The 22,547-nt window shown below is 44.2% G+C and overlaps 1 protein-coding gene across 1 annotated transcript in view; it reads left to right on the forward strand.

Moving 5' to 3' along the window:
• Positions 1-22,547, forward strand: part of ABCC5 (ATP binding cassette subfamily C member 5) — an 89,659-nt gene that overhangs the window by 61,626 nt on the left and 5,486 nt on the right. The window contains exons 23-27 of the mRNA XM_008705260.2: positions 2,025-2,211; positions 3,548-3,637; positions 5,583-5,772; positions 9,893-10,052; positions 21,644-21,722. Of these exons, the coding sequence (XP_008703482.1) occupies positions 2,025-2,211; positions 3,548-3,637; positions 5,583-5,772; positions 9,893-10,052; positions 21,644-21,722 (706 nt within the window). The remainder of the gene's footprint in view (positions 1-2,024; positions 2,212-3,547; positions 3,638-5,582; positions 5,773-9,892; positions 10,053-21,643; positions 21,723-22,547) is intronic.

The raw sequence follows: 22,547 nt of genomic DNA on the forward strand, positions 1-22,547 counted from the left end.
TTTATTTATTTATTTATTTATTTATTTATTTATTTATTTATTTTTAAAGATTTTATTTATTTATTTGACAGAGATAGAGACAGCCAGCGAGAGAGGGAGCACAAGCAAGGGGAGTGAGAGAGGAAGAAGCAGGCTCATAGCGGAGGAGCCTGATGTGGGGCTCGATCCCAGAACGCTGGGATCACGCCCTGAGCCGAAGGCAGACGCTTAACCGCTGTGCCACCCAGGCGCCCCAGTAATTAATTTTAAAAAGAAAATCTAGAATAGAAAGTTTAGTTTAGGGGTGCCTGGGTGGCTCGGTTGGTTGAGTGTCTGACTCTTGATTTTGGTTCAGGTCATGATCTTGAGCCCAAGCCCCCCCGAGTTTGGCTCTGTGCTAGGCCTGGAGCCTGCTTGGGATTCTCTCTCTCCCTCCCCTTCTCAAAAAAAAAAAAAAAAAAAAAAAAAAAAACCTAAAAAAGTTGAAAATAGAGCTACCCCACGATGCATCAATTGCTTTACTGGGTATTTACCCCAAAGATACAAATGTAGTGACCCAAAAGGGCACATGCACCCCAATGTTTATAGCAGCAGTATCCACAATAGCCAAACTATGGAAAAAGCCCAGATGTCCATCAACAGATGAACGGATCGAGAAGATGTGGTGTGTGTATATATATATACGATGGAATATTACTCAGCCATCAAAAAAATGAAATCTTGCCATTTGCAATGACATGGATGGAACTAGAGGGTATTATGCTAAGTGAAATAAGTTAATCAGAGAAAGACAATTATCTGATCTCATGCATGCAGAATTTAAGAAACAAAACAGAGGATCATAGGGGAAGAGAGGAAAAAATAAAACAAGACAAAATCAGAGAGGGAGACAAACTGCAAGAGACTCTTAACCTATAGGAAACAAACTGAGGTTTGCTGGAGGGGAAGTGGGTGGAGGGATGGGGTAACTGGGTGATGGACACGTGATGTAATTAAGGAGGATTAAGGAGGACACGTGATGTAATGAGCACTGGGTATTATAGAAGACTGATGAATCACTGACCTCTACTTCTGAAACATATAATACATTATGTGTTAATTAATTGAATTTTAAAAAAAAAGAAAGAAAGTTTAGGTTAAACAACTCAGAAAAATAATCCTCACTTTAAGAGAAGAACAGTAACATATGCTCCATGCATGTGTATATACATGCACACATACATTTAAGTGTATTGGAAAAAATGCTGGGAGAAGATACAACAGACTATTAACCCTGGTTTTAACTGAGTGGTGAGAATACTGGATTTTCCTCTTTACTGCATTTCCTAAACTTTCTCCAAATATCTTCTATAAAGAGGAGGAAAAGTGATTTTTTTTTTTTAACCAAAGCACATTTGTCTGGTAAGACTTCCTGCTCGGGAGCTCTCGTTGCATGTGTATGTGACACCTGAGCCTTTGGATGGGGTCTGATCTGCTCTCTAGGACCCCTGGTGACAGTAGTGTCTCCTCCTTTAGTGGCAAAGGTCATCTGGGTCTCTTTTGCTCTGGTTTAGTTCCTGGTTCTGTGCTAACCGGCCTTGGAAACGAGGACCATTTTGCCCAACAGCAGTGTGTCAGCAGACATTTTCCACTTTCCCACTTTCAGTCTGCAAGTCTGTCTTTCCAGGTCTTAGAGCATTTCTGCAGTTTGCCTATGTAGCCTCCTTGAGGAAATGACCCCTGACCTAAGACATTTTTCTAAAGCTTAGCCAGCCTCATTATTTGATCTCCTTTCCCTGTGCATTCGTTCTGCTGTTAACGTATTTTTCCCTAACATCTTGAACATGTGTCTTTGAAAGAGTAAAACTAGAAAACCTCAGGTCATCCTGTGTGCGGAGCCTGGAATATTCTGCAGTCCTTAGGTTTCCATATCCTTCTCCGAGTGACAAACAGGAAGTACTTAAAAGTTAGTCCTCCATCCATAATTCAGCAGAGCTCTTACATCATCCACTCTCAGGGTGGTGTGGTACTTTGTTTGCCTATTAGGTGTTCTGTCGCCCTCGCAGGTACCAGGAGCTCCTGGATAACAACCAAGGTCCTTTCTTCTTGTTCACGTGTGCAATGCGCTGGCTGGCTGTGCGGCTGGACCTCATCAGCATTGCCCTCATCACCACCACCGGGCTGATGATCGTTCTCATGCATGGGCAGATTCCCCCTGCCTATTCGGGTCTTGCCATCTCCTATGCCGTCCAGGTCAGTCTCTGGGATGGGGCATTACCTTGGCTCACTTGAGTCCTGTGTTGGCCTAGGAGAGGCATGTTAGGTAGGGGGCTCTCCCTCAGCCTTTGAGACTCCGAGAGCTTCTTTCTCACCTACTTTCTTAGTAACAGCCTGGACTTGGCTGGGGCAGGGAGGGTGGAAGAGAGGTACAAGTGGTATATAGGAACAAAGGAATTTAAGTCTGTTGCACATGTTTAAGAAATAGATGCAATTTATTAATAAATAAACACGATTTTGAAAATAGTTTCTTAATTACAGTTTTCTGTGTTCACCACCCTCTCATCTTGGGCGCCTTCCTGGTCTCCTAAGTAATACTGTGTCCTCAGTATGCTTCTTATGTGCATTTTATTTCCAGGCCCCTGATTTTCCCAAAACTGTTTCATACGTAGACCCGGCCCCTAGGGATGGTTTAAGGTCTTTAAATATCTCAGAGAACAATTGGGAACTTGAGCACTAAGTATTTAAAGATGTTAAGGAATTATTAATTTTTTAGATGTCATGATGGTATTGGACAATGATATTGTGTTTTTTAAGAGTCTTTATATGTTAGAGAGATGCAAGCTAAAATATTTAAGGATGAAAAGATAGGATGTCTGGGATTTGCTTTCACATAAAGCAGAGGGGTGGTGTGGTATAGATGAAACAATATCGTCTATAAGTTGACAGGTTTTTAAGGACATGGGAGTTCATGATACTGCCCTTTCTACTCTTGTATATGTTTGACATTTTTCCATATTGGAAAGATCAAAACAAATAAGTAAGCACAGAAAACCAAGAAGAGCTAGTGTATCTTCACAGATTCCCAAAGCTGTCTGTCCATGTTAGAGGGACTTACTTGCTCATTGGAAGAGGAAGAATACCTGTTCTAAGTACTGGAGCTTGGGGTCCTCGGTCCTCGGTGCCCAGGAGCTCTGCATTCTCACTAGTTGCTCACAGGTCGATGTACATCTCCATTTGTTGTGACTACCGGAACAGGTGCAGGCTGCTCGGAAGGAAGCCCAGAAGTTACTCAGCTGCAGATATGTGTACTGCAAACGTAGAGATGGATGGAAAGCTTTTGGATGCAGGGGAGTCAGTGCCCGCAGTCACACAATGCCACCTGCCTTTGTTGAGAATCGCAGTTGGTTGGGGGAGAATAGGCATTGTGTTAAACATTTAGAGAATGACTGGGTCGGTAAAATCAGCGGCTGCAGATGCCCAGCTCGTTGGTCTATCGAGCTGTGATCTCCTAGGTGGAAGAGGTTTTCTAGTGTTGGCCTGACATGTATCCATAATGAATTCTTTCTTGGATTTTGCTTTCCATTATCAGTTAACGGGGCTGTTCCAGTTCACCGTCAGACTGGCATCCGAAACAGAAGCCCGCTTCACCTCAGTGGAGAGGATCAACCACTACATCAAGGTCAGGATGCGAAAGTCTTTCTGACCCATCATGGGGTCCTTTCACAACCCTTTTGCTGCCTCAGGTGGACGTGCAAGGAAGATGCTTGTTTTCTCACAGGCGAGGACCGGCAGTCTCTTCAGCATGTGTGGAATGGAGAAGAGATTATCCTAAGAGTTTCCAAATATTTTTATGAATTGTGTCTGATGAAGAGCGTAGGTCATTTTCCTTACGCCATTTAAAACCCTGGAGTGTTTTAAATCTTATTCTAGTTCACATGTCCTTCACCAGGGATGGCCATCGGTATCCCCCGCTGAGCTTTAGGCAGAGACAGACGTGGGGCTCATCTCTGGAGATTCTGATACAGTCGGTCTGGAGTGAGACCCAGGCTTCTGAGGTTTAGAAGCTCCATGGCTAATTCTAAACTGCATTCCTAGTTCAGAAACCAGATAATTTCGTTGATCCTCTCATGAACTGAATCTTCCCGCCTTCCCTCAGTAACCCCTCGCAGTGCTACCCTGGGGCCCCGTCTTGCGGCCAGGGCGTGTCCTATAGCTGGGGCGCTGAAAGCAGAGAGAAGCAGAGTCACGAGTAGTTAAGCTTCTCAAATTTACCTCAGCTCAGAGGAGTTACCTGCCTTGTGAACTGCCCAGAGACTTTATCAGCATTTATATCATGGTTTACGTGGGAAGAATATATATCCCAATTTCCAAATAATTGACTTAGAAACATAGTTTTGACAAACTACCCTTTCAGTTGAGAACTAGCATATTATGTAAACTGCATTTTCCAGCAGACATGCTTCCCTGAATTGTTTTGACAGTGAACCTCACTAATTGTAAGATATTTCTTAAGCTTACAAATTATCATTCTCAGAAAGAATGGCAGATAGCTATCTATGGCACATAGGTATCTGCTAATAGCTGTTCCTTTTATTTATCCATCGGCTTCTTTGCCCAGTGCTCATGTCTGTGGGCAATATGTGGGTGTGTATGTGGGTGTGTAGTGTTTGGTTTAATATTGCTGTTGGTGAGAGTCTCTTGCTGAAGAGGTCAGGGTGATGGTCAGCCATAGTAGAGTGGAGCTGGCACAAACCAGTTACATTTCTGAGGACTGACTCCCACTGCCGGACCCAACCTGGATGCCTCTGCCAGCCTGGAGTTCAAGACGTCAGTCTCCACCCACCCTCCCACCCCCACCCCTGCCCAGAGCTCCACAGCCATTGGCTTTCACTTCCCTGTGAGGCTATAAAGCCCCGTGACTAGTTGCCAGAGAATTTTCAAATATTACAGGGTGGGACTGTTGGTAACAAAAATTATCCAAGCAGTTACACAGCATTTTAAAGCTGAATGGATTTCCACAGTTCTCTAATCCAGTCCCCACCCACGATTTGCAGATGGGAAACTAAGACCCAGAGTGAAGAAGTGATATATCCGGGTCACACAGCGATTGGTGGTAAATTGGGCTTCAAGCCCATGTCTTCTGGGGTGACTGATATGTCAGAATGCCAGGATCTGATGAAATGTTTAGTAAATGGTAGTTTCCTTCCTTTGAGTTTAGGCCATGGCTTTCAAATGGTGGAATCTTGTTTCAAGTAGAATATTTTGAAAGAATTCCAATAAAAAGTGCTGTGTTTGAAGAGCCATGGAAGGCTTCATGCCCCACCCTTGGCCTCTAAGACAGTTTTGTGGAGAAATTCCAGAAAGAGTTGGAAAGCCACTGCCCTCCCCAAGATGCTGCTTAGTGGCCACTGTAAACTGCTAAGTGTAAAGTTAGTCACCATCGTACTCTGTCTAGTTTAATGGTAATAAGCCTTTACTGTCAAGGGCATCTTCCATGGGAAGGGAAGAGGGCAGCAGCTGCTTCTGTATGGCTGCTGTGGCTGTCTGGGTTTTACATTCTCTTCGAAAGCCTTGCAGCTCCCACAGAATCTGGTCAGTCTGACCCAGCCACTCTGTCTCCCCAGACTCTGTCTTTGGAAGCACCTGCCAGAATTAAGAACAAGGCTCCCTCCCCTGACTGGCCCCAGGAAGGTGAGGTGACCTTTGAGAATGCAGAGATGAGGTACCAAGAAAATCTGCCTCTGGTTCTGAAGAAGGTGTCCTTCACCATCAAACCCAAGGAGAAGATTGGCATCGTGGGGCGGACCGGATCAGGTAAGAGGCAGCAAAGGCCTCTGGAGAAACATTTGAACCTATCTAAGTGTGGGGCCCATGATTTCCTGTTTATCGAATATCACTCCCACCTCTTCAAACCAGCTCCATATGAATGAGTTATAAGTAAGGTCTCTCTGAAGCCAGAAGCCAATTTTCTCAGTGTATTCTCAACCCTGCTTTTTCTGATCGTGAAAGTATACATTCTCAATGCAGAACAATTGGAGTATATAGCAAAGTACAGAAGGGGAAAAGCACCCATAACTCCACTACCCAGAGATAATTACCGTTCATATTTTGGTGGGTATCTTGTCAGGCTTTTTTTTTTTTTTTTTTAAGATTTCATTTATTTATTTGCAAGAGAGAGACAGAGCACAAGCGGGGGGGGGGGGGCAGAGGGAGAGGGAGAAGCAGACTCCCTGCTGATATCCTCAGGACCCTGAGATCACGACCTGAGCCGAAGGCAACCACCCAGCTGACTGAGCCACACAGGCATCCCCTTGTCAGGCCTTTTCTATCAACAAATATGTTTACAAAAATGGGGACATTTTACATACACTGTCTTATGGCCTGACTTTAAATCTACCAAATATTTTTCCATGTCAATTAATAGCCTGTGACATGAATTTTATGCAGCAGGATATAAAACTCCATTTTATGGATGTACCATAATTTATATTTAACCAGTCTCCAATTGTAGGACATTGAGGTTGTTGTCAGTTTTTCACTATTATGATTAGCAGTGCAGTGAACATCCTTATTTCTGTGAGGTCAAAACACACAAAAAATTTAAGTTGTCTGTGACATAATGCCAGTGTTACCTTGTATTTATCAGACTCTGATGTGACTCTAAATAAGGAACTTGTGTTCTTTGAAGACAAAAATTATTTTCTTGATCTGACATCAGTTGCAAAGAAGTAGAAAATTGGCTCTCATTTTAGGCATCTTACTTCACACTTAGAATCATATTACTTCTATACCCTTTAGATTTCTCGGGTCAAGACTTGAGTAATTCATTTCTTTCCCTCTTTCCTTCCTGAATAACATTTCAAAGATTGAGGCTTGTTTTCGCTCACTAACTGGCTTACCTGGTATAAGAAGTCTGTCTGGTTCACTTCTCATCAGCGTTTGGGGCTCCATGCTTCCTTGGCATCAAAACTCTTGGCTTTGTTTCTTTCCATTAAAAAAAACCAAACAAACCTTGTGTCTTTTCTGGCCCCTTTGCTTTAAAGAACCTGCTAGGAAGAGAAGAAAAAGCCATTTCCTGCTTCCTGTTTGAAGGAATTATTTCATGTCAGAACAGTACACTATCTGTAGGTTTTTACACTGCAAGGAGAATGTTCTACCAAGGAGGGTGGCTGTCCCCAAAGTTCTTCCTTCACTTTCTCCCTCAAATTCCCTCTGCTATATTGGCTCCCAGGGGTACACTGCTCTCCTAAAAGCTCTGACTGATGTCCCCCTCCTGTGATTCCCCTTAACACAGGTAAGACAGACTGAACTATTCATTAAGACTTTATTAAAGCAGGGGCACCTGGGTGGCTCAGTCAGTTGAGCTCCCAACTCTTGGTTTTGGCTCAGGTCATGATCTCAGGGTCTTGAGATCGAGCCCCGTGTCCATGCCCAGTGCAGAGTCTGCTTGTGCCTCTGTCCCTCTCCTCCTTCCCCCTCTCACACACTCTCTCTCTATATCAAATAAATAGATAGATAGATAGATAGATAGATAGATAGATAGATAGATAGATAACTATCTATTAAACCATAAGTAGTGACAGGAGAAAAGTAAGAAAAAATAAAGTAATTATAAATAGCCTGACTTACAAAGTCTAAACTAATCCTGACAAGCTTCTTCAGAGATGCTTAGACCCTGCTCTGCCATGGCTGTAGTCAAGGCTGTAGTCATGCCACTGAGAAGACTTCATGGCCTCTTTTACTAGCACATGCCATCAACGCGAAGGGAGTCTCGATCCAGAGAACTATAGAATCTTCCAGCCCAGGTAGCATCTTTTGTTAAAGTGGAACAATTTGATCTATTTTTTTAAAAGATTTTATTTATTTATTTGAGAGAGAGAGAGAGCATAAGCAGGGGGGAGAGGCGGAGGGAGAAGCAGACTCCCCACTGAGCAGGGAGCCCGATGTGGGGCTCAATCCCAGGACCCTGAGATCACACCAAAGCCAAAGGCAGCTGCTTAACCGACCAAGCCACCGAGCGTCCCCAGCTTGATCTGTTTATTTGAGGACAATTCCTTCCTTAGTTTAGATCTTAAAACAAAGCACTGCCTTGGCACTGGGGGAGTCTCCCTGCGTCCTTTGTATGAGGGTATGGGGCCACTAACTAGACCCCCCCCCAATTCTGAATAAAGCCATTCACTTGTAGGAGGAGAGGGCCTCATTAAGAGCAGGGTGTGTGGGTAGCTCGGTCAGTTAAGTGTCTGACTCTTGAATTTGGCTTAGGTTATGATCTCAGAGTCCTGGGATCAAGCCCTGCAGAGGGTTCTCAAGCAGACTCTTTCCCTCTGCTCCTCCCCCACTCACCCCTGTGCATGCTCTCTCCCTCTCTCTCTCTCTCTGATAAATAAATAAATCTAAAACAAACAAACAAGAATCCTGCTGCATGGACTCGGTTTCTCAGCTCATTTCCAGTAGATGGTTACAAGGATTGCTGCTTTAGGAAGGTGGACATTTCTCAGGGTCCCAATTAGTTGTTTCACAGGGTTCTGCCCAGGGAACAAATCCCGACAGTGGAAGTAGGGCTGCGGACAGTGAAGGCAAGGCAGGATATTTGAATAGATGCTGACTAGACAAAGTCCTGAGGCTCTTACGAGAAGACTACGGAACATGCAGGCAGAAGAGTAGGGGGTTGAGAACCAGGCATCTGGCTAAGGAAAAGTTGTCTAACAGCTAAAAACCTGGAGGTCTTTTTTTTTTTTTAATGTTTAAATCCTTGGCCATAGCAATCTCAGTTCTGAGAATCTATTTCAAGGAAATCATCTGAGGCAGGAGCACAGTTTGAGTACTAATGTGTATGCCGTAACGTGATTGTAGTATGAAATAAACTATGTGTCCAACATTAGAGGACTGGGCAAATAAGTAAGAGCACATCCCCACCATGGGATATATTGCAGCCACTTTACTTTGAAAAATTTTGAGTGCTTTTTGTATAATGTTAAGTGAAAAAAGGCAATTATAATATTGTATCTCTGGTGTGATCTCAATTCTGAGAAAAGACTGAAAAGAAATGTATCAAAAGTAACAGTAGTGAGATTATGGGAGATTGACATCAACTTCTTGGATTATTTATAAACTTTTAAAATGAAGATTCTGTTAAGAAAAGCTATTCTGTTCATCACCCTAACACTGCCCTCATCGGTTTCTCCCTCAGACCTGCTTTTTTTTTTTTTTTAAGGTTTTATTTATTTATTTGAGAGAGAGAGAGCATGTGCAAAAGTAGGGGGAGTGGCAGGCAGAGGGAGAAGAAGACTCCCCACTGAGCAGGGAGCCTGGTGTGGGGCTCGATCCCAGGACCCCAACATCATGACCTGAACTGAAGGCAGATGCTTAACCAACTGGGCCACCAACCACCCCTCAGACCTGCTTTTCTATCACAGTTCCTTATCAGGATAGAGTCCTCTACAGCCACTTATTTACTCCTTCCCTGTGTGTTTACCCCAGAATGGTGGGAGGTCTTGTTTTGTTTCTCTCTCACCTATGACAAGGGGATAGAAGAGAAAGAACATCTTGTCCTCTGGTTTGCCCCTAGCTTCTTGCTGTAAGAACTCTGTTCTCCTCACTTTGCCTGAGATGCATTAAAGCCTGTGTACCCACTCCTAAGGTGAAAAGCAGGCATTTTTCCAATTTACTCTCATGAAAGTATGGTAGTACCTCAAACTCCTTCTCGGGCAGAAGCTGTGTGATTTAAATCTATACACTTGGTAGCTCAGGAAAGTGCATTTTTTTCTGTTTCTGACTGTCACTTTCTATAGTATCTTAGTTCATCAGATGAAATAATAATTGAATAGAACTAGAAAAATAGATGATTTTGCCTGGGGTAGGAAATTAAACTAGTTTTTGTCTTCACAAAATTTGCTAATTGAGCTACTTTTCTGCATGTCTTTTGACTCCTCAGGGAAGTCCTCACTGGGGATGGCCCTCTTCCGTCTGGTGGAGTTATCTGGAGGCTGCATCAAGATCGATGGAGTGAGAATCAGTGATATTGGCCTTGCTGACCTCCGAAGCAAGCTGTCCATTATTCCCCAAGAGCCAGTGCTGTTCAGTGGTACCGTCAGGTGAGGACCCGAGCGTCCATGTGCTCCGTGCTGCCTTTCGAGGCCAGATGGGCATGTTAGAGCCTCCATGTGGGCCTGAGATCGAGGGACCTCTAGTCTAGTGCTTTTCCCACCACCGTGTGCTTCTTGCTGCTGAAGTAAGGGGCAGCTTCACATAATGGGGGCTGAGGGTCTTGCGGCGTGTGGTGAAGAAGTCAGAGAGATCTGGGCTCAGAACTCTGCTCTGTGACTTCAGACACGTTACCTGACCACGCCTAAGCTCTTTCCCTCATCTGTAAGATGGGGATATTATTAAGAGCTGTCGTGGAGATGGAATGAGTTCATACAAATTATGCACGCACCGAGCCTGGCACATGGTGAGCATTCAGTGACCAGTAGCAGCTCGTCAGCCTCATCCCATCACCCTTCATCTTCCTCCTACTCCGTGTGGCCATCTGTCCTATGTGCGCTCCAGCTCGCAGTTCTCATGGTGGTTTTCAGGCACTGTTATCACTCATGTGTTTTCATTTGCTAGTATGTTCCCCCCACCTTTGATTCTGACATTGAAATGATGTCTCTCACTGTCTGAAATCTGCAAGGGTGCCTAAGATAAAATTCCTCCTCTTGACCTGTTAAAATAGTAACTAAGAAGGAAATATATTTACTCCCTTTGGCTTTCCCTATACTTTATCCTACCCTCACCCTTAGCAGTAAGCTTTTGCTTCCTTATAACAAAGGGTTTCTAAAATTCAGATTCATGCCTGTTCAAGTTGCTTCTCCTTTGAACTAAAAATAGCTTTAACTATATAGCTGACCTAGATTGGACTTTTTTTTAAATGAAATTAAATTTAATTTTTATCAGTCTTCAAAAAAATTGGTACCAACTTAATTTCAAATAACCATGGACTTTCTTTAAAATTAGGTCCCCTTCCTTTCTTTGGAAACGGCACCTGAACTCATTGATTCAAGGAGGTTCGGTAGATAGGGCGAATTCTCACCTACCCACATGTAGGGTCAACACTCGTGGGTATATTTATTTTGACATTTTCTCTAAACACTAATGAATTTGGGTGTATAGATTAGATCTGTCGATGATGCTCAGTCATTCTCTTTGGGTCCTGAGATAACAAGGTCAAACAAATGTCAGAAGAGAATTAGAATTTATTGAAGACTTGGGTCTAAAATTAAGAAATCAAGACGTGTTGCCAAATCTGCTCTTCCCTCCCATAAATCCCTAGTTTTAGATGCCACAAGAATGCCTTTGAGAATATAATTGGCCTTATAATTTTTGGCTTAGGACAAAAGAAACATTTTTAGTCATCATTTGGAAAAGAATTAAGAAACACAGTGTGTTAAACTTGACTCTCTTAAATACATTGCCACCAAGAAGCCTCACTTTTCATTTGTAAATTTTACAGCACTCCGCTCGAGGCTGTGAATCAGGGGCTTCTAGAGTGAATGGTTAAGTGCTTCTTTATATACTAGAATTAATGGTTAAGGGTTGACCTGCTGGCTGTGCAGCTGCTGTTGGTAGAACCTCACAGAATTATGGGAGGTGGGGCCATTTGTATCGGCTCTAGAGACGTGATGCTGCTTGATGGACAGGCCTATAATTGGTGTGCTGCTGCCCTGAGTTTTTCGTTACTGAGCTCAGAGTGCTATTTGGGCAATCAGCTGTACAAATTTAGGAAATCATGAAAGTTTCATGTTCTGTCAGCTGTAATTTTGGCTTTTTAAGTCAGTAGTGAAGCCTGAGGACAAATTAAATCCCAGACCTACTATCTTCCTCCTTTTATTCTCTCAGGTCTTGTACAAATCCCAGAAAACATTCAGCTTTCAGTATTCTTTTGCTTTTCTTAGAAAATTAGAAAGCCTCTAATGAGTTTCCCAAGGCAAGGGCAGGATAGATGGGCTGTTTCTCAGAGGTCCCCTGGAGACCCTGAACTTGGAAACTATCTTCACTGCTGTTAACCAGCAGTGAGGGTGGACACATCTTCTTGAGATACCAACATGCAGTTAAACGTAAGGAACTCTTGGGCACCTGGGTGGCACAGTCAGCTGAGCGTCTAACTCTTGGCTTCCCCTCAGGTTGTGATCTCAGGGTCGTGGGATCGAGCCCCACAGCTGGCTCTGCGCTCATCGCAGAGTCTGCTTGGAATTCTCTCTCTGTCTGCCCCTCCCACTCATTCTCACTCTCTCTCACTCTCACAAATAAAGAAATCTTAAAAAACAAAACAAAACACCATAAGGAACTCTCAGAGTGATAGCAAGGTAAAACCAAAATCAAATAAAACTTAAGGCGATGAGATAAAAATGTCTGAATTGTTCTCATTCAAATATAATCTAAATCACAGACCAGATCATTTGGGGCCACACTGCTCCCTAGATTATCTGGACTCTCCGTCCATTCCGATAGCTGCATCCAGCCCTCCCTTTGTGTTTCTTGTTTCTGTGGCTAGTCCCTCTCCTATGCCTTTTGCCCTGATAGCTAGCTCTAAGACAAGAGGTTTCTTCTTATCCCAACCCTATGCATTTATATATATATATATATATTTTAACTTTTTTATTAACATATAAGGTACTATTTGTTTCAGGGTTCAGGTCTGTGATTCATCAGTCTTACACAATACACAGCGCTCACCACAACACATACCCTCCCAATGTCCGTCACCCAGTTACCCCATCCCCCCACCCCCCTCCCCTCTAGCAACCCTCACTTTGTTTCCTGAGATTAAGAGACTCTTATGGTTTTTCTCCCTCTCTGGTTTCATCTTGTTTCATTTTTTCCTGTCTTCCCCTATGATCCTCTGCCTTGTTTCTTAAATTCCACATATCAGTGAGATCATATGATAATCGTCTTTCTCTGATTGACTTATTTCACTTAGTATAATACCCTCTAGTTCCATCCACGTCATTGCAAATGGCAAGATTTCATTTTTTATGGCTGCATAATATTGCAGCCCATATATATATATATATGCCACATCTTCTTTATCCATTCATCTGTCGATGGACATATGGGCTCTTTCCATAGTTTGGCTATTGTGGCCGACCCTAAACATTTTTACCAACCTTTCCTCTTTCATGGCCTTGGCAGTACCTTCCTTTCCCTTCCCCAGAGGACCCTGTGCTTCCTGAGATCTTTCTCCTCTGCCCTCACCAGCCCCTGCTGGAGTGCCTTCCATCCGTGGGGACAGTCTATGGCTCAGCTTGGCTGGCGGTTAGTCTGCCTCTCAGCAAGACTAGTCATCCTCAGCTGTCACTGCAGTCTGTCTGTGAGTCTCATTCTGATTGTGGGGACCAGACATTGTCTCATCACCTGGAGCATCTCTGCTTGGTGGTCATTCATCAGCAAGAGGCAGGGTTCTCATTTCTTCCTGTTCACATGCCCTCACTCCCTTTCAATCTGCCCATTATGTTTTTTTACTTTTGAGGAATATTTTTGGTCCCCAACTCAAAATCACAGCAAACATTACTGAGCACAGTTGACCCATTCTGCTTTGGTTCATTCTGGGCCCATACCCCTTCAGACAGAAGCAGTTAGCCTCCAGAGGGAATGGAAGCTGTTCTAACTTTGAAGCAGCTTCTTTCTTAGAATCTCAAGGTCTTATCGCTGTCTCTGAATTATTCTGTTGTTGAAGGGGGCCCCCTTTCTTATTTCTTTCTCTCTTTCTCTTCTTTCTTTCTTTCTTTTTTTTTTTTAAAGATTTTATTTATTTATTCGACAGAGATAGAGACAGCCAGCGAGAGAGGGAACACAAGCAGGGGAAGTGGGAGAGGAAGAAGCAGGCTCCTAGCGGAGGAGCCTGATGTGGGGCTTAATCCCATAACGCCGGGATCACGCCCTGAGCCGAAGGCAGACGCTTAACCGCTGTGCCACCCAGGCGCCCCTCTCCTTTTCTTTCTTTCATTCTTTCTTTTTAGTCTTAGTTTCTGTGGAACTTGGAATTTCCCAAAATCTTCTTAGTGTCACTACCAGAAAGTAATGTGAAGTCTAGAATAATTGTATCAAGAATACTAGGTGTTATCCAACATTTGCTGAAGTCATCCTGGGCAAGATAGATGGGAAATCTTTACCTTCCTCTCGGTTTTGCTATGAACCTAAATTGGCTTTAAAAAAAAAAAAAAAAAGGAAAAGGTCATTCTGTGTCAGACGCTGCTGTTCTTCTAAAGAACAATAATGGAAGTCACTAAGCTTATTGAGAACTTAGTATGTGGCAGATGTTGTCCTAAGCATTTTAATTGTATGGATTCGTCAAAATCTCAAAACCCCAGGAAGTCGGTACTGTTATTGTGCCGCTTTTATAGATGAAGAAATGGAAACCCAGAGAGGTGAGATAATTTGCCCAAAGATAGGCATTTGAACCCTGGGTGTGGGGGCTCCTGCACACCCCACTCACTCCGTCACCTCCTGGCGTTCTCACGACTCACACTCTCCACTGGGACCTTGGGAGGTATTTTCCGAAAACCAGGGTTGAGCCTACTTCCCTGGGGGCCTGACTTTTAGTTACCTTTCTTTTTCCGGCATCTTCAGAATCTCATCTGCTTCCAGATTTGCACAGGCCTCCCTTCTCTTGAAAAAGAAATGTCACACACTCTCTGCTGCTCTCTCGAGTCTTTCTCATTTACTCTACTCCCCGTGTGTCCCTTTTCCCACCTCTAGCCTTTTGTCTACCTGATTTTACGCTTAACCACTAAAGGTCAAAACCAGTCCCTCTTTCTGAATAACTATTTAGAACTCTTCTTTAGCCCCCCGAGAGTGAAAGTCTGTGGTCCTGGGTCTCCTGCTCCAAGGCCCCCATTGTGATGACGTGAGGTGGTGCTGCAGTATTTTCCCGCGGGTCAGGGAGGCACTCCTGTGTCCTCTCACACTCTTGGAGAGATTCTCAGTCTCTTTTAGCGGTGGCCAAGAGGCAAGCTTAGAATACTGCTAAAAATAAAATATGAAGGACCAAAGATGAAAACGCATTTCTGGCAACGTTAGGACCCCAGGAGTTCTGACCACTAAAAATAGGTGCCTTCCTGTTTAGATGCCATCTTTCTCTATCCGTCCACCCAGCCAGAACTTCTGATATGGATGCATAACTTTGCTTTCACTTCTGTTTGTGGATCAGACTCAGGGCCATCTGGCTTCTCTAATGAGGGTGTATTTTCTTCTATTCCTGACTGAGCTCCCTGTTGAGATCAGTCTGGTGTGCCTTAATGTGTATGTACACCACCTCCTGGTGTATGTAAATATTCCTTATATATCTGGAACCCATAGCCTAGCTTTTGGAGGCTCCCTCAGCTGGCGTGATGGGCCTAGGAGGGTGGAATGTCAGGCCTACCCACGTGTCTGCTGAGTCTACACCCACAGAGAATCTGATGGGGCCGGCTCCTCAGCGAGCAGGCAGCGGCACGCTTACGTGCGTACTCTGCATCTGGTAAGAGGTATGTGACGGGCTTCCTAGGTGTATTCGTTTCCTAGGGAAGTCACAACAAAGTGCCACAAACTGGATGGCTTAAAAGAGCAGGAATTTATTCTCTCACGGTTCTGGAGGCCAGAAGCCTGAAATCAAGGTATCAGCAGGATCATGCTCCCTCTGAGACCTGGAGGGGAGGATCCTTCCTTTGCCTCATCTCCCCTCTAGCGGCCTGCCCGCGGTCTTTGCTGCTGCTGGGCTTGTAGGTGCATCATTCCAATCTCTGCCCCCATTGTCACATGCCCTTCTCCCTTTATGTCTCTGCCTTCACATGACCCTCTCTTAAAAGGACACCGGTCGGGGCACCTGGGTGGCACAGCGGTTAAGCGTCTGCCTTCGGCTCAGGGCGTGATCCCAGCGTTCTGGGATCGAGCCCCACATCAGGCTCCTCCCCTGGGAGCCTGCCTCTTCCTCTCCCACTCCCCCTGCTTGTGTTCCCTTTCTCGCTGGCTGTCTCTATCTCTGTCAAATAAATAAATAAAATCTTAAAAAAAAAAAAAAAGACACCAGTCATATTGGATTAAGGGCCCACTCTACTCCACTACTCCAGAATGACCTCATTTTAACTAATTACACCTGCAGTGACCCTACTTCCAAATACGATTATATTCTTCAATACTGGGGGTTAGGATTTCAACATATGTTTTTGAGGAGGACATACTTCAACTCATAACAATAGGCATCAGAGTACAATTTTAAAGAACACCTCCTAGACTAAGTCTAGGGGAATAAGCCACATGTTCCTAGCCTGGAAAACCAGCCTTATAGACTCCTTCAGTCTTGAGCATATATTTATTGAAGACTTCCTCTGTGCAAAGGACTCAACTCAGCAGAGGTAGGAGGAACCTGAATGAGTGGTCAAATCCAGAACGTCCAATTAAACAATCCTGCCAGAAATAGGTAAAGAAGGGGCACATTTAAGCAGTAGGTGATGGGCTAACTAGAAATCCAGAAAGCGAAATGTTTAACCATAGGTGGCAATTTATCAAGTTACCGGGGCTGGAAATTCCAGCCTTCGGTAACATGGATTTTCCACAGGCAAATATACCTCGGCAGTGGGAACTGAGCAGCAATCACAGACCAGAGAAGGCAGATGTTCATAACCAGAGAGTTCAGGGGTAGAACCAGAGCAAGGTGGGGCCCCAGGCCTTGGGAGCCTGAGCAGGCTGTCAGGATGGGAACTCGGGTACGTGGGAGCCCTGTAGTCAGGGCAGAATGCAGATCTAGGGCAGCCCGGCACTAAAGCACAGATTGATTCTGACTGCAGTTCTTACAGCCTAAGTTCAGAGTGGACTCCCCGTAAAGGGCAAAGGTGACTCTTCAGCATGGAGTCTTGTGGCTTGGCTGCAGATAGACCATGGTGGGGGTTATGAGCAGGAAACCAGGCAAAGTAGAGCATGACCCCTATTTGTAACCAGTCATGATTTCCCATGGGTGGCGTGCCCTTTTTTCTAGGTTTGATAAGGACTTCCAAAGGGCTCTTGTAAAGAGCTCTGAGGAACTTGTTTAAAAAAAAAAAGGCAAAATAATAATAACAATAATAATGATAAGTTAATAAATAAAGTGATTTTTTTAAAGAGCTCTGAAGTTTATGGTTCAAAATGAGAACCTCTGTTGTGACCCCAAAGGTTGAGAATTCTGCTGTAAAACATGAGATGGTCCATATGAGACCACACAAGTAGGAGAGAGATTTATTGTGAAAACTTGCATTGCCACCTAGATAAAGGTCACTCGGAGGAGTGTCTTGCTAACTTTGCCCCATGGGAATTCCCAGCAGTCAGTCGTTGTTGAACTAGGCAAGAGTGTGATTAATCTCTTTTTTTTATCCATAATTACTGTTTTTTTTTAATGATTTTTTATTATATTATGTTAGTCACCATACAGTACATCCCTGGTTTCCGATGTAAGGCTCGATGATACATTAGTTGCATATAACACCCAGTGCACCATGCAATACGTGCCCTCCTTACTACCCATCACCGGTCTATCCCATTCCCCCACCCCCTCCCCTCTGAGGCCCTCAGTTTGTTTCTCATAGTCCATAGTCTCTCATGTTTTATTCCCCCTTCTGATTACCCCCCTTTCTTTATCCCTTTCTTCTCCTACCGATCTTCCTAGTTCTTATGTTCCATAGATGAGAGAACTCATATGATAGTTGATTAATCGTTTATCCTTCAGACTTGGGATAATGAACGTGGGTTTCAGTCAGTCCCTAACCTGGTGGTATGGAAGTGTAGAAGATTCTCCTAAGAGGCAGCAAAAAAGCTCCAGAACAATAGGGCCCCTGGGTGGCTTATTTGGTCAAGCAGCTGCCTTCGGCTCAGGTCATGATCCCAGGGTCCTGGGATCGAGTCCCACATCTGGCTCCCTGCTCAGCAGAGAATCTGCTTCTCCCTCTTCCTCTGACCCTCCCACCAGCCCCACTCATGCTTTCTCTCTCTCTTACTCTCTCTCTCTCTCTCAAATAAGTAGTTAAAATCTTAAAAAAGAAAACACACAAAAAAACACCCCAGAATAATAAACACCGATCTCATCAACCCAGATGTGTGTGCAGACTCTGGAGTGTTAGAGAGACAGGGAGGGTCAGGGGCTTCCAGTGTGATTAGAAACAGGTACACTTCTTAGACTTAGCCCGTGGTCTGCCATTTCATAGTTTAGATTATCAGCAAATTGGACCACCTTCGTGTTTAAGAGATATGCCTACAGAAATATTAGATACTAGATGGTATGCCTATAGAAGATTGGTTCCCCCATCCAGACTTTGCACACATAGGACTTTATCAGAACTCTTTCTGAGCCTGGTATTCAGGATCCTGGGATTATTGTGTCCACTTGGAAAGTGCATTGAATATAAATCAGAAAACCACCAGGCATTGAATCCAGGCAGCTAACGTGTCCACACGTACCTTGTAAATTTAACAGCTGCCACAGAGTGCATGTTTGCTATGTTCCAGGCACTGTATGTACCATCTCTAATGTTTACAGCAACCCACTGAGTCATGTCACTATATCCCCATTTTATAGAGGTGGTGAATGAGGAGTGGTTTGCCCAAGGTCATGCAGACAATTAGAAGCAGAGTGGGGATTTGAGCCCCGTCTGCCTGGGTCTACGTGTGCACACAGTCCCTCCACCGCACTGTTCTTTGCCTCTGTCATGACAGAAAACGCTTAAATTGTCACATACTGATGCCTCTTATCGGGAAGCCAAGTAAGGCTATGTGTTCTTTTATTCTTTTTTTTTTTTTTTTTTTAAGATTTTATTTATTTATTCGACAGAGATAGAGACAGGCAGTGAGAGAGGGAACACAAGCAGGGGGAGTGGGAGAGGAAGAAGCAGGCTCATAGCGGAAAAGCCTGTTGTGGGGCTCGATCCCACAACGCCGGGATCACGCCCTGAGCCGAAGGCAGACGCCTAACCGCTATGCCACCCAGGCGCCCCAATGTGTTCTTTTATTCTTACAACAAATATTAGACAGTGTACATGGGATTCAACATTGAAGAAGATCCAGACAAGGATCCTGATGCAGTGGGGGCAGAGACACATGAACAGAGTGACAAGTGCCATAATGAGGGTCAGCGTGAGGACACCTAAGTCAGGCTTGAAGGGTCGGGAGATGCTTTCTGCATCTAAGTTGTGACCTGAAGGACAAGAAGGAATCCTAGCCAAGGAGTAACAGCAATGACAATAATGACATCATCATAATCGTAGCTCCCGCATGCACAGTGCTAACCATGAACACGTGAAATGCAGCCGTCACAACCTTTTGAGGAGGTGCTTTTTGACCCCTGTCTTACACGTGAGGTCACTGAGGCATAGAGAAGTTAGGCTAACTTGGTCAGGGTCACATAGTCGCAATGTATTGATAGAAACTGTGTAGGAATCCATAAGTCTGTCCCCAGAGCCCTTGCCCTTATCAGTGTCCCTCAAGCCAAAGTGTGGGGAGAGGCGCACATATTCCATGTGCAAAAGACAAGAGGCACAAGGGAGTGGAGCCAGTTAGAGTCTCCCTGGAGAGTCCAGAGGTGGCCCAAAGGGATGAGTGAGGCAGGTGCCACCCTGTGGTTGGTGGAGTTCTGGGGTAATGTCCTGCTCGCATTTGCATGCCTTGAGTTAGTAACCCCAGACATGGAGACAAGTGAGACATGGAGCTAAAATTCTCCCAAAGACTTTCCTATTTCCCATATGTGAAATGTAAGTTTATGAGCAAAGCAAATTCACTTAATACCTTTCAGGTTGCTAGACTTGTAAATGTCATGTTTAGACAGAGATAAGACACCCCAAAATGAATGCGACCTCCCAATTTCCACCAATTGTCTGTTCCACCGCCACCTCTCCACCTTCATCCTCCATGACAAAAAGCTGTTTCCCCTGTCTTTAACATTTCCAGAAATGCCTAGACCTATTCTTTTGGTATCATCCTTGATGTTCTCGAGATAGCTACTATTGGTACAGTAAGCAAGTATAGTCCCCAAACTGGTTTTCTGTACCAGTAAATTCCTTCCTCTTGAGTTGCTCTTCATGCTCTCCTTTTTCTCTGCTGGATTGGCTCCTCCTCCTGGTCAACCAGCCACCCTCGAGTCCCTGCTCACTGACAGGCTCTCACCTGCAGTGCATCAGGAAGAAAGAGGCTGTTTTTCTAAGATTGTACACACAGAGAGATGTATTCCAACATGTATATGCCAAAATGGTAACAGTGTTTGCTTCCAAGGGTCTGATCAGAGGTGATTAAAACATCATTAGTTTTGGTTTTATGTGTCACATATCTGTATTTCTTAATTTTTCTGTAACTAACCTGTATTTACATAATAAAAATAATACGGGTTAAAATAAATGAAGTGTTATAAGGAAGACGGAGAGGCCCAGACTGTTCTCAGATACATTCCTGTGATAGGCAGGCAGCAGCACTTCTTCTTCTTTTTTTTTTTTTTAATGATTTTTTATTATATTATGTTAGTCACCATACAGTACATCCCCGGTTTCCGATGTAAGGCTCGATGATTCATTAGTTGTGTATAACACCCAGTGCACCATGCAATACGTGCCCTCCTTACTACCCATCACCAGCCTATCCCATTCTCCCACCCCCCCTCCCCTCTGAGGCCCTCAGTTTGTTTCTCATAGTCCATAGTCTCTCATGTTTCATTCCCCCTTCTGATTTCCCCCCCTTTCTTTATCCCTTTCTTCCCCTACCGATCATCCTAGTTCTTATGTTCCATAGATGAGAGAAATCATATGATAGTTGTCTTTCTCTGCTTGACTTATTTCACTTAGCATTATCTCCTCCAGTGCCGTCCATGTTGTAGCAAATGTTGAGAACTCGTTCTTTCTGATAGCTGAGTAATATTCCATTGTATATATGGACCACAACTTCTTAATCCAGTCATCTGTTGAAGGGCATCTCGGCTCCTTCCACGATTTAGCTATTGTGGACATTGCTGCTATGAACATTGGGGTGCATATGGCCCTTCTCTTCACTACGTCTGTATCTTTGGGGTAAACACCCAGTAATGCAATGGCTGGATCATAGGGTAGCTCTATTTTTAACTTTTTAAGGGACCTCCACACTGTTTTCCAGAGTGGCTGTACCAACTTGCATTCCCACCAACAATGTAGGAGGGATCCCCTTTCTCCACATCCTCTCCAACAATTGTTGTCTCTTGCCTTGTCTATTTTTGCCATTCTAACTGGCGTGAGGTGGTATCTCAGTGTGGTTTTGATTTGAATTTCCTTGATGGCTAATGATTTTGAACATTTTTTCATGTGTCTGTTAGCCATTTGTATGTCTTCATTGGAAAAGTGTCTGTTCATATCTTCTGCCCATTTTTTGATTTGTTTATTTGTTTCTCGTGTATTGAGTTTGAGAAGTTCTTTGTAGATCTTGGATACCAGTCCTTTATCTGTAGTGTCATTTGCAAATATATTCTCCCATTCCGTGGGCTGACTCTTAGTTTTTCTGACTGTTTCCTTGGCTGAGGCAGCAGCACTTCTAACTGTTCCCTAACACTGCTTGGGGAGCAAGTCATCTGTGACCTTGAGGAGGTTGACCCCTCCTTTTCCCGTGTGTGTTTAAACTCTTACCACAGACAGCCTTTGCAGTAGGGTCACTGAGATGTTGGATCACTGAGAAATCCTCCTGTGCCTCTCTCTAGGTCAAATTTGGATCCCTTCAACCAGTACACTGAAGACCAGATCTGGGATGCCCTAGAAAGGACACACATGAAAGAATGTGTAAGTAAAGCCCCGAGGGAGGGCCTTGCTGGAATTTCAAGGGTGGAAACATAATGATGCTGTGGTCACTCCCCAGCCTGCTCCAGCTGCCTCTGTCCAACCTGACCTGTCCCTTTATTTCCAGGATATCTGTGTAGGGTCACTTTAGATAAGGCTTCCCAGGCATTTCAGAAAGGGCATAAAAGTTGATATCTCTCAACCATGGCCATATTGCCCTTTTGCTATCCATTGATTAACCAAGATATTAATGACAATCAGAATTCCGTAATGCTTTTAAATTAATTTGTTTTATTCATCATAACGGTATGCATGCTTTTGTAGCATGTGGATATGTATTGAGTCTGCAGAAAGCATGCAGCCTGCATATGGGGTCATTGACCTCTTGGGATAACTCAGCACGTACCCTCCCGAGGCCACGGTCGACAGACTGATACCTCTGACCGGGAGTAGGATCTCTCATGCCCCTGAGCTGAGTCGAGCTCAGGATCCCCTGCCCGGATTCAGCTGGGTCAGCTCGGCCTTTATCATTTTGATATTGGGCTTTCTCAAACCAATACCTACAAGGATAGGCTCATAGCTTATTATAAAGGCAAGTTTGACAGCCATGAACCTATAGCCTTAGAAATCAGAAAGAGTGAGCTCACCTTCCCCATCTCCTATGGCATGTCCATATTTTCAGAACCAAAAATTAGGGCCACGATCTCACAGGATTTGGGGATATGAAAATACTGGAATTTCTAAGACCTTTTAATGGTACGAGACTAACAGAATAGGGTATTTGAAACATGGAATGTCCTAGAAAATGAGGGTCCTAGTACATGTGAT

Source organism: Ursus maritimus, unplaced genomic scaffold (genome assembly GCF_017311325.1).
Source record: "Ursus maritimus isolate PB19 unplaced genomic scaffold, ASM1731132v1 scaffold_4, whole genome shotgun sequence".
Classification (NCBI taxonomy): Eukaryota; Metazoa; Chordata; class Mammalia; order Carnivora; family Ursidae; genus Ursus; species Ursus maritimus.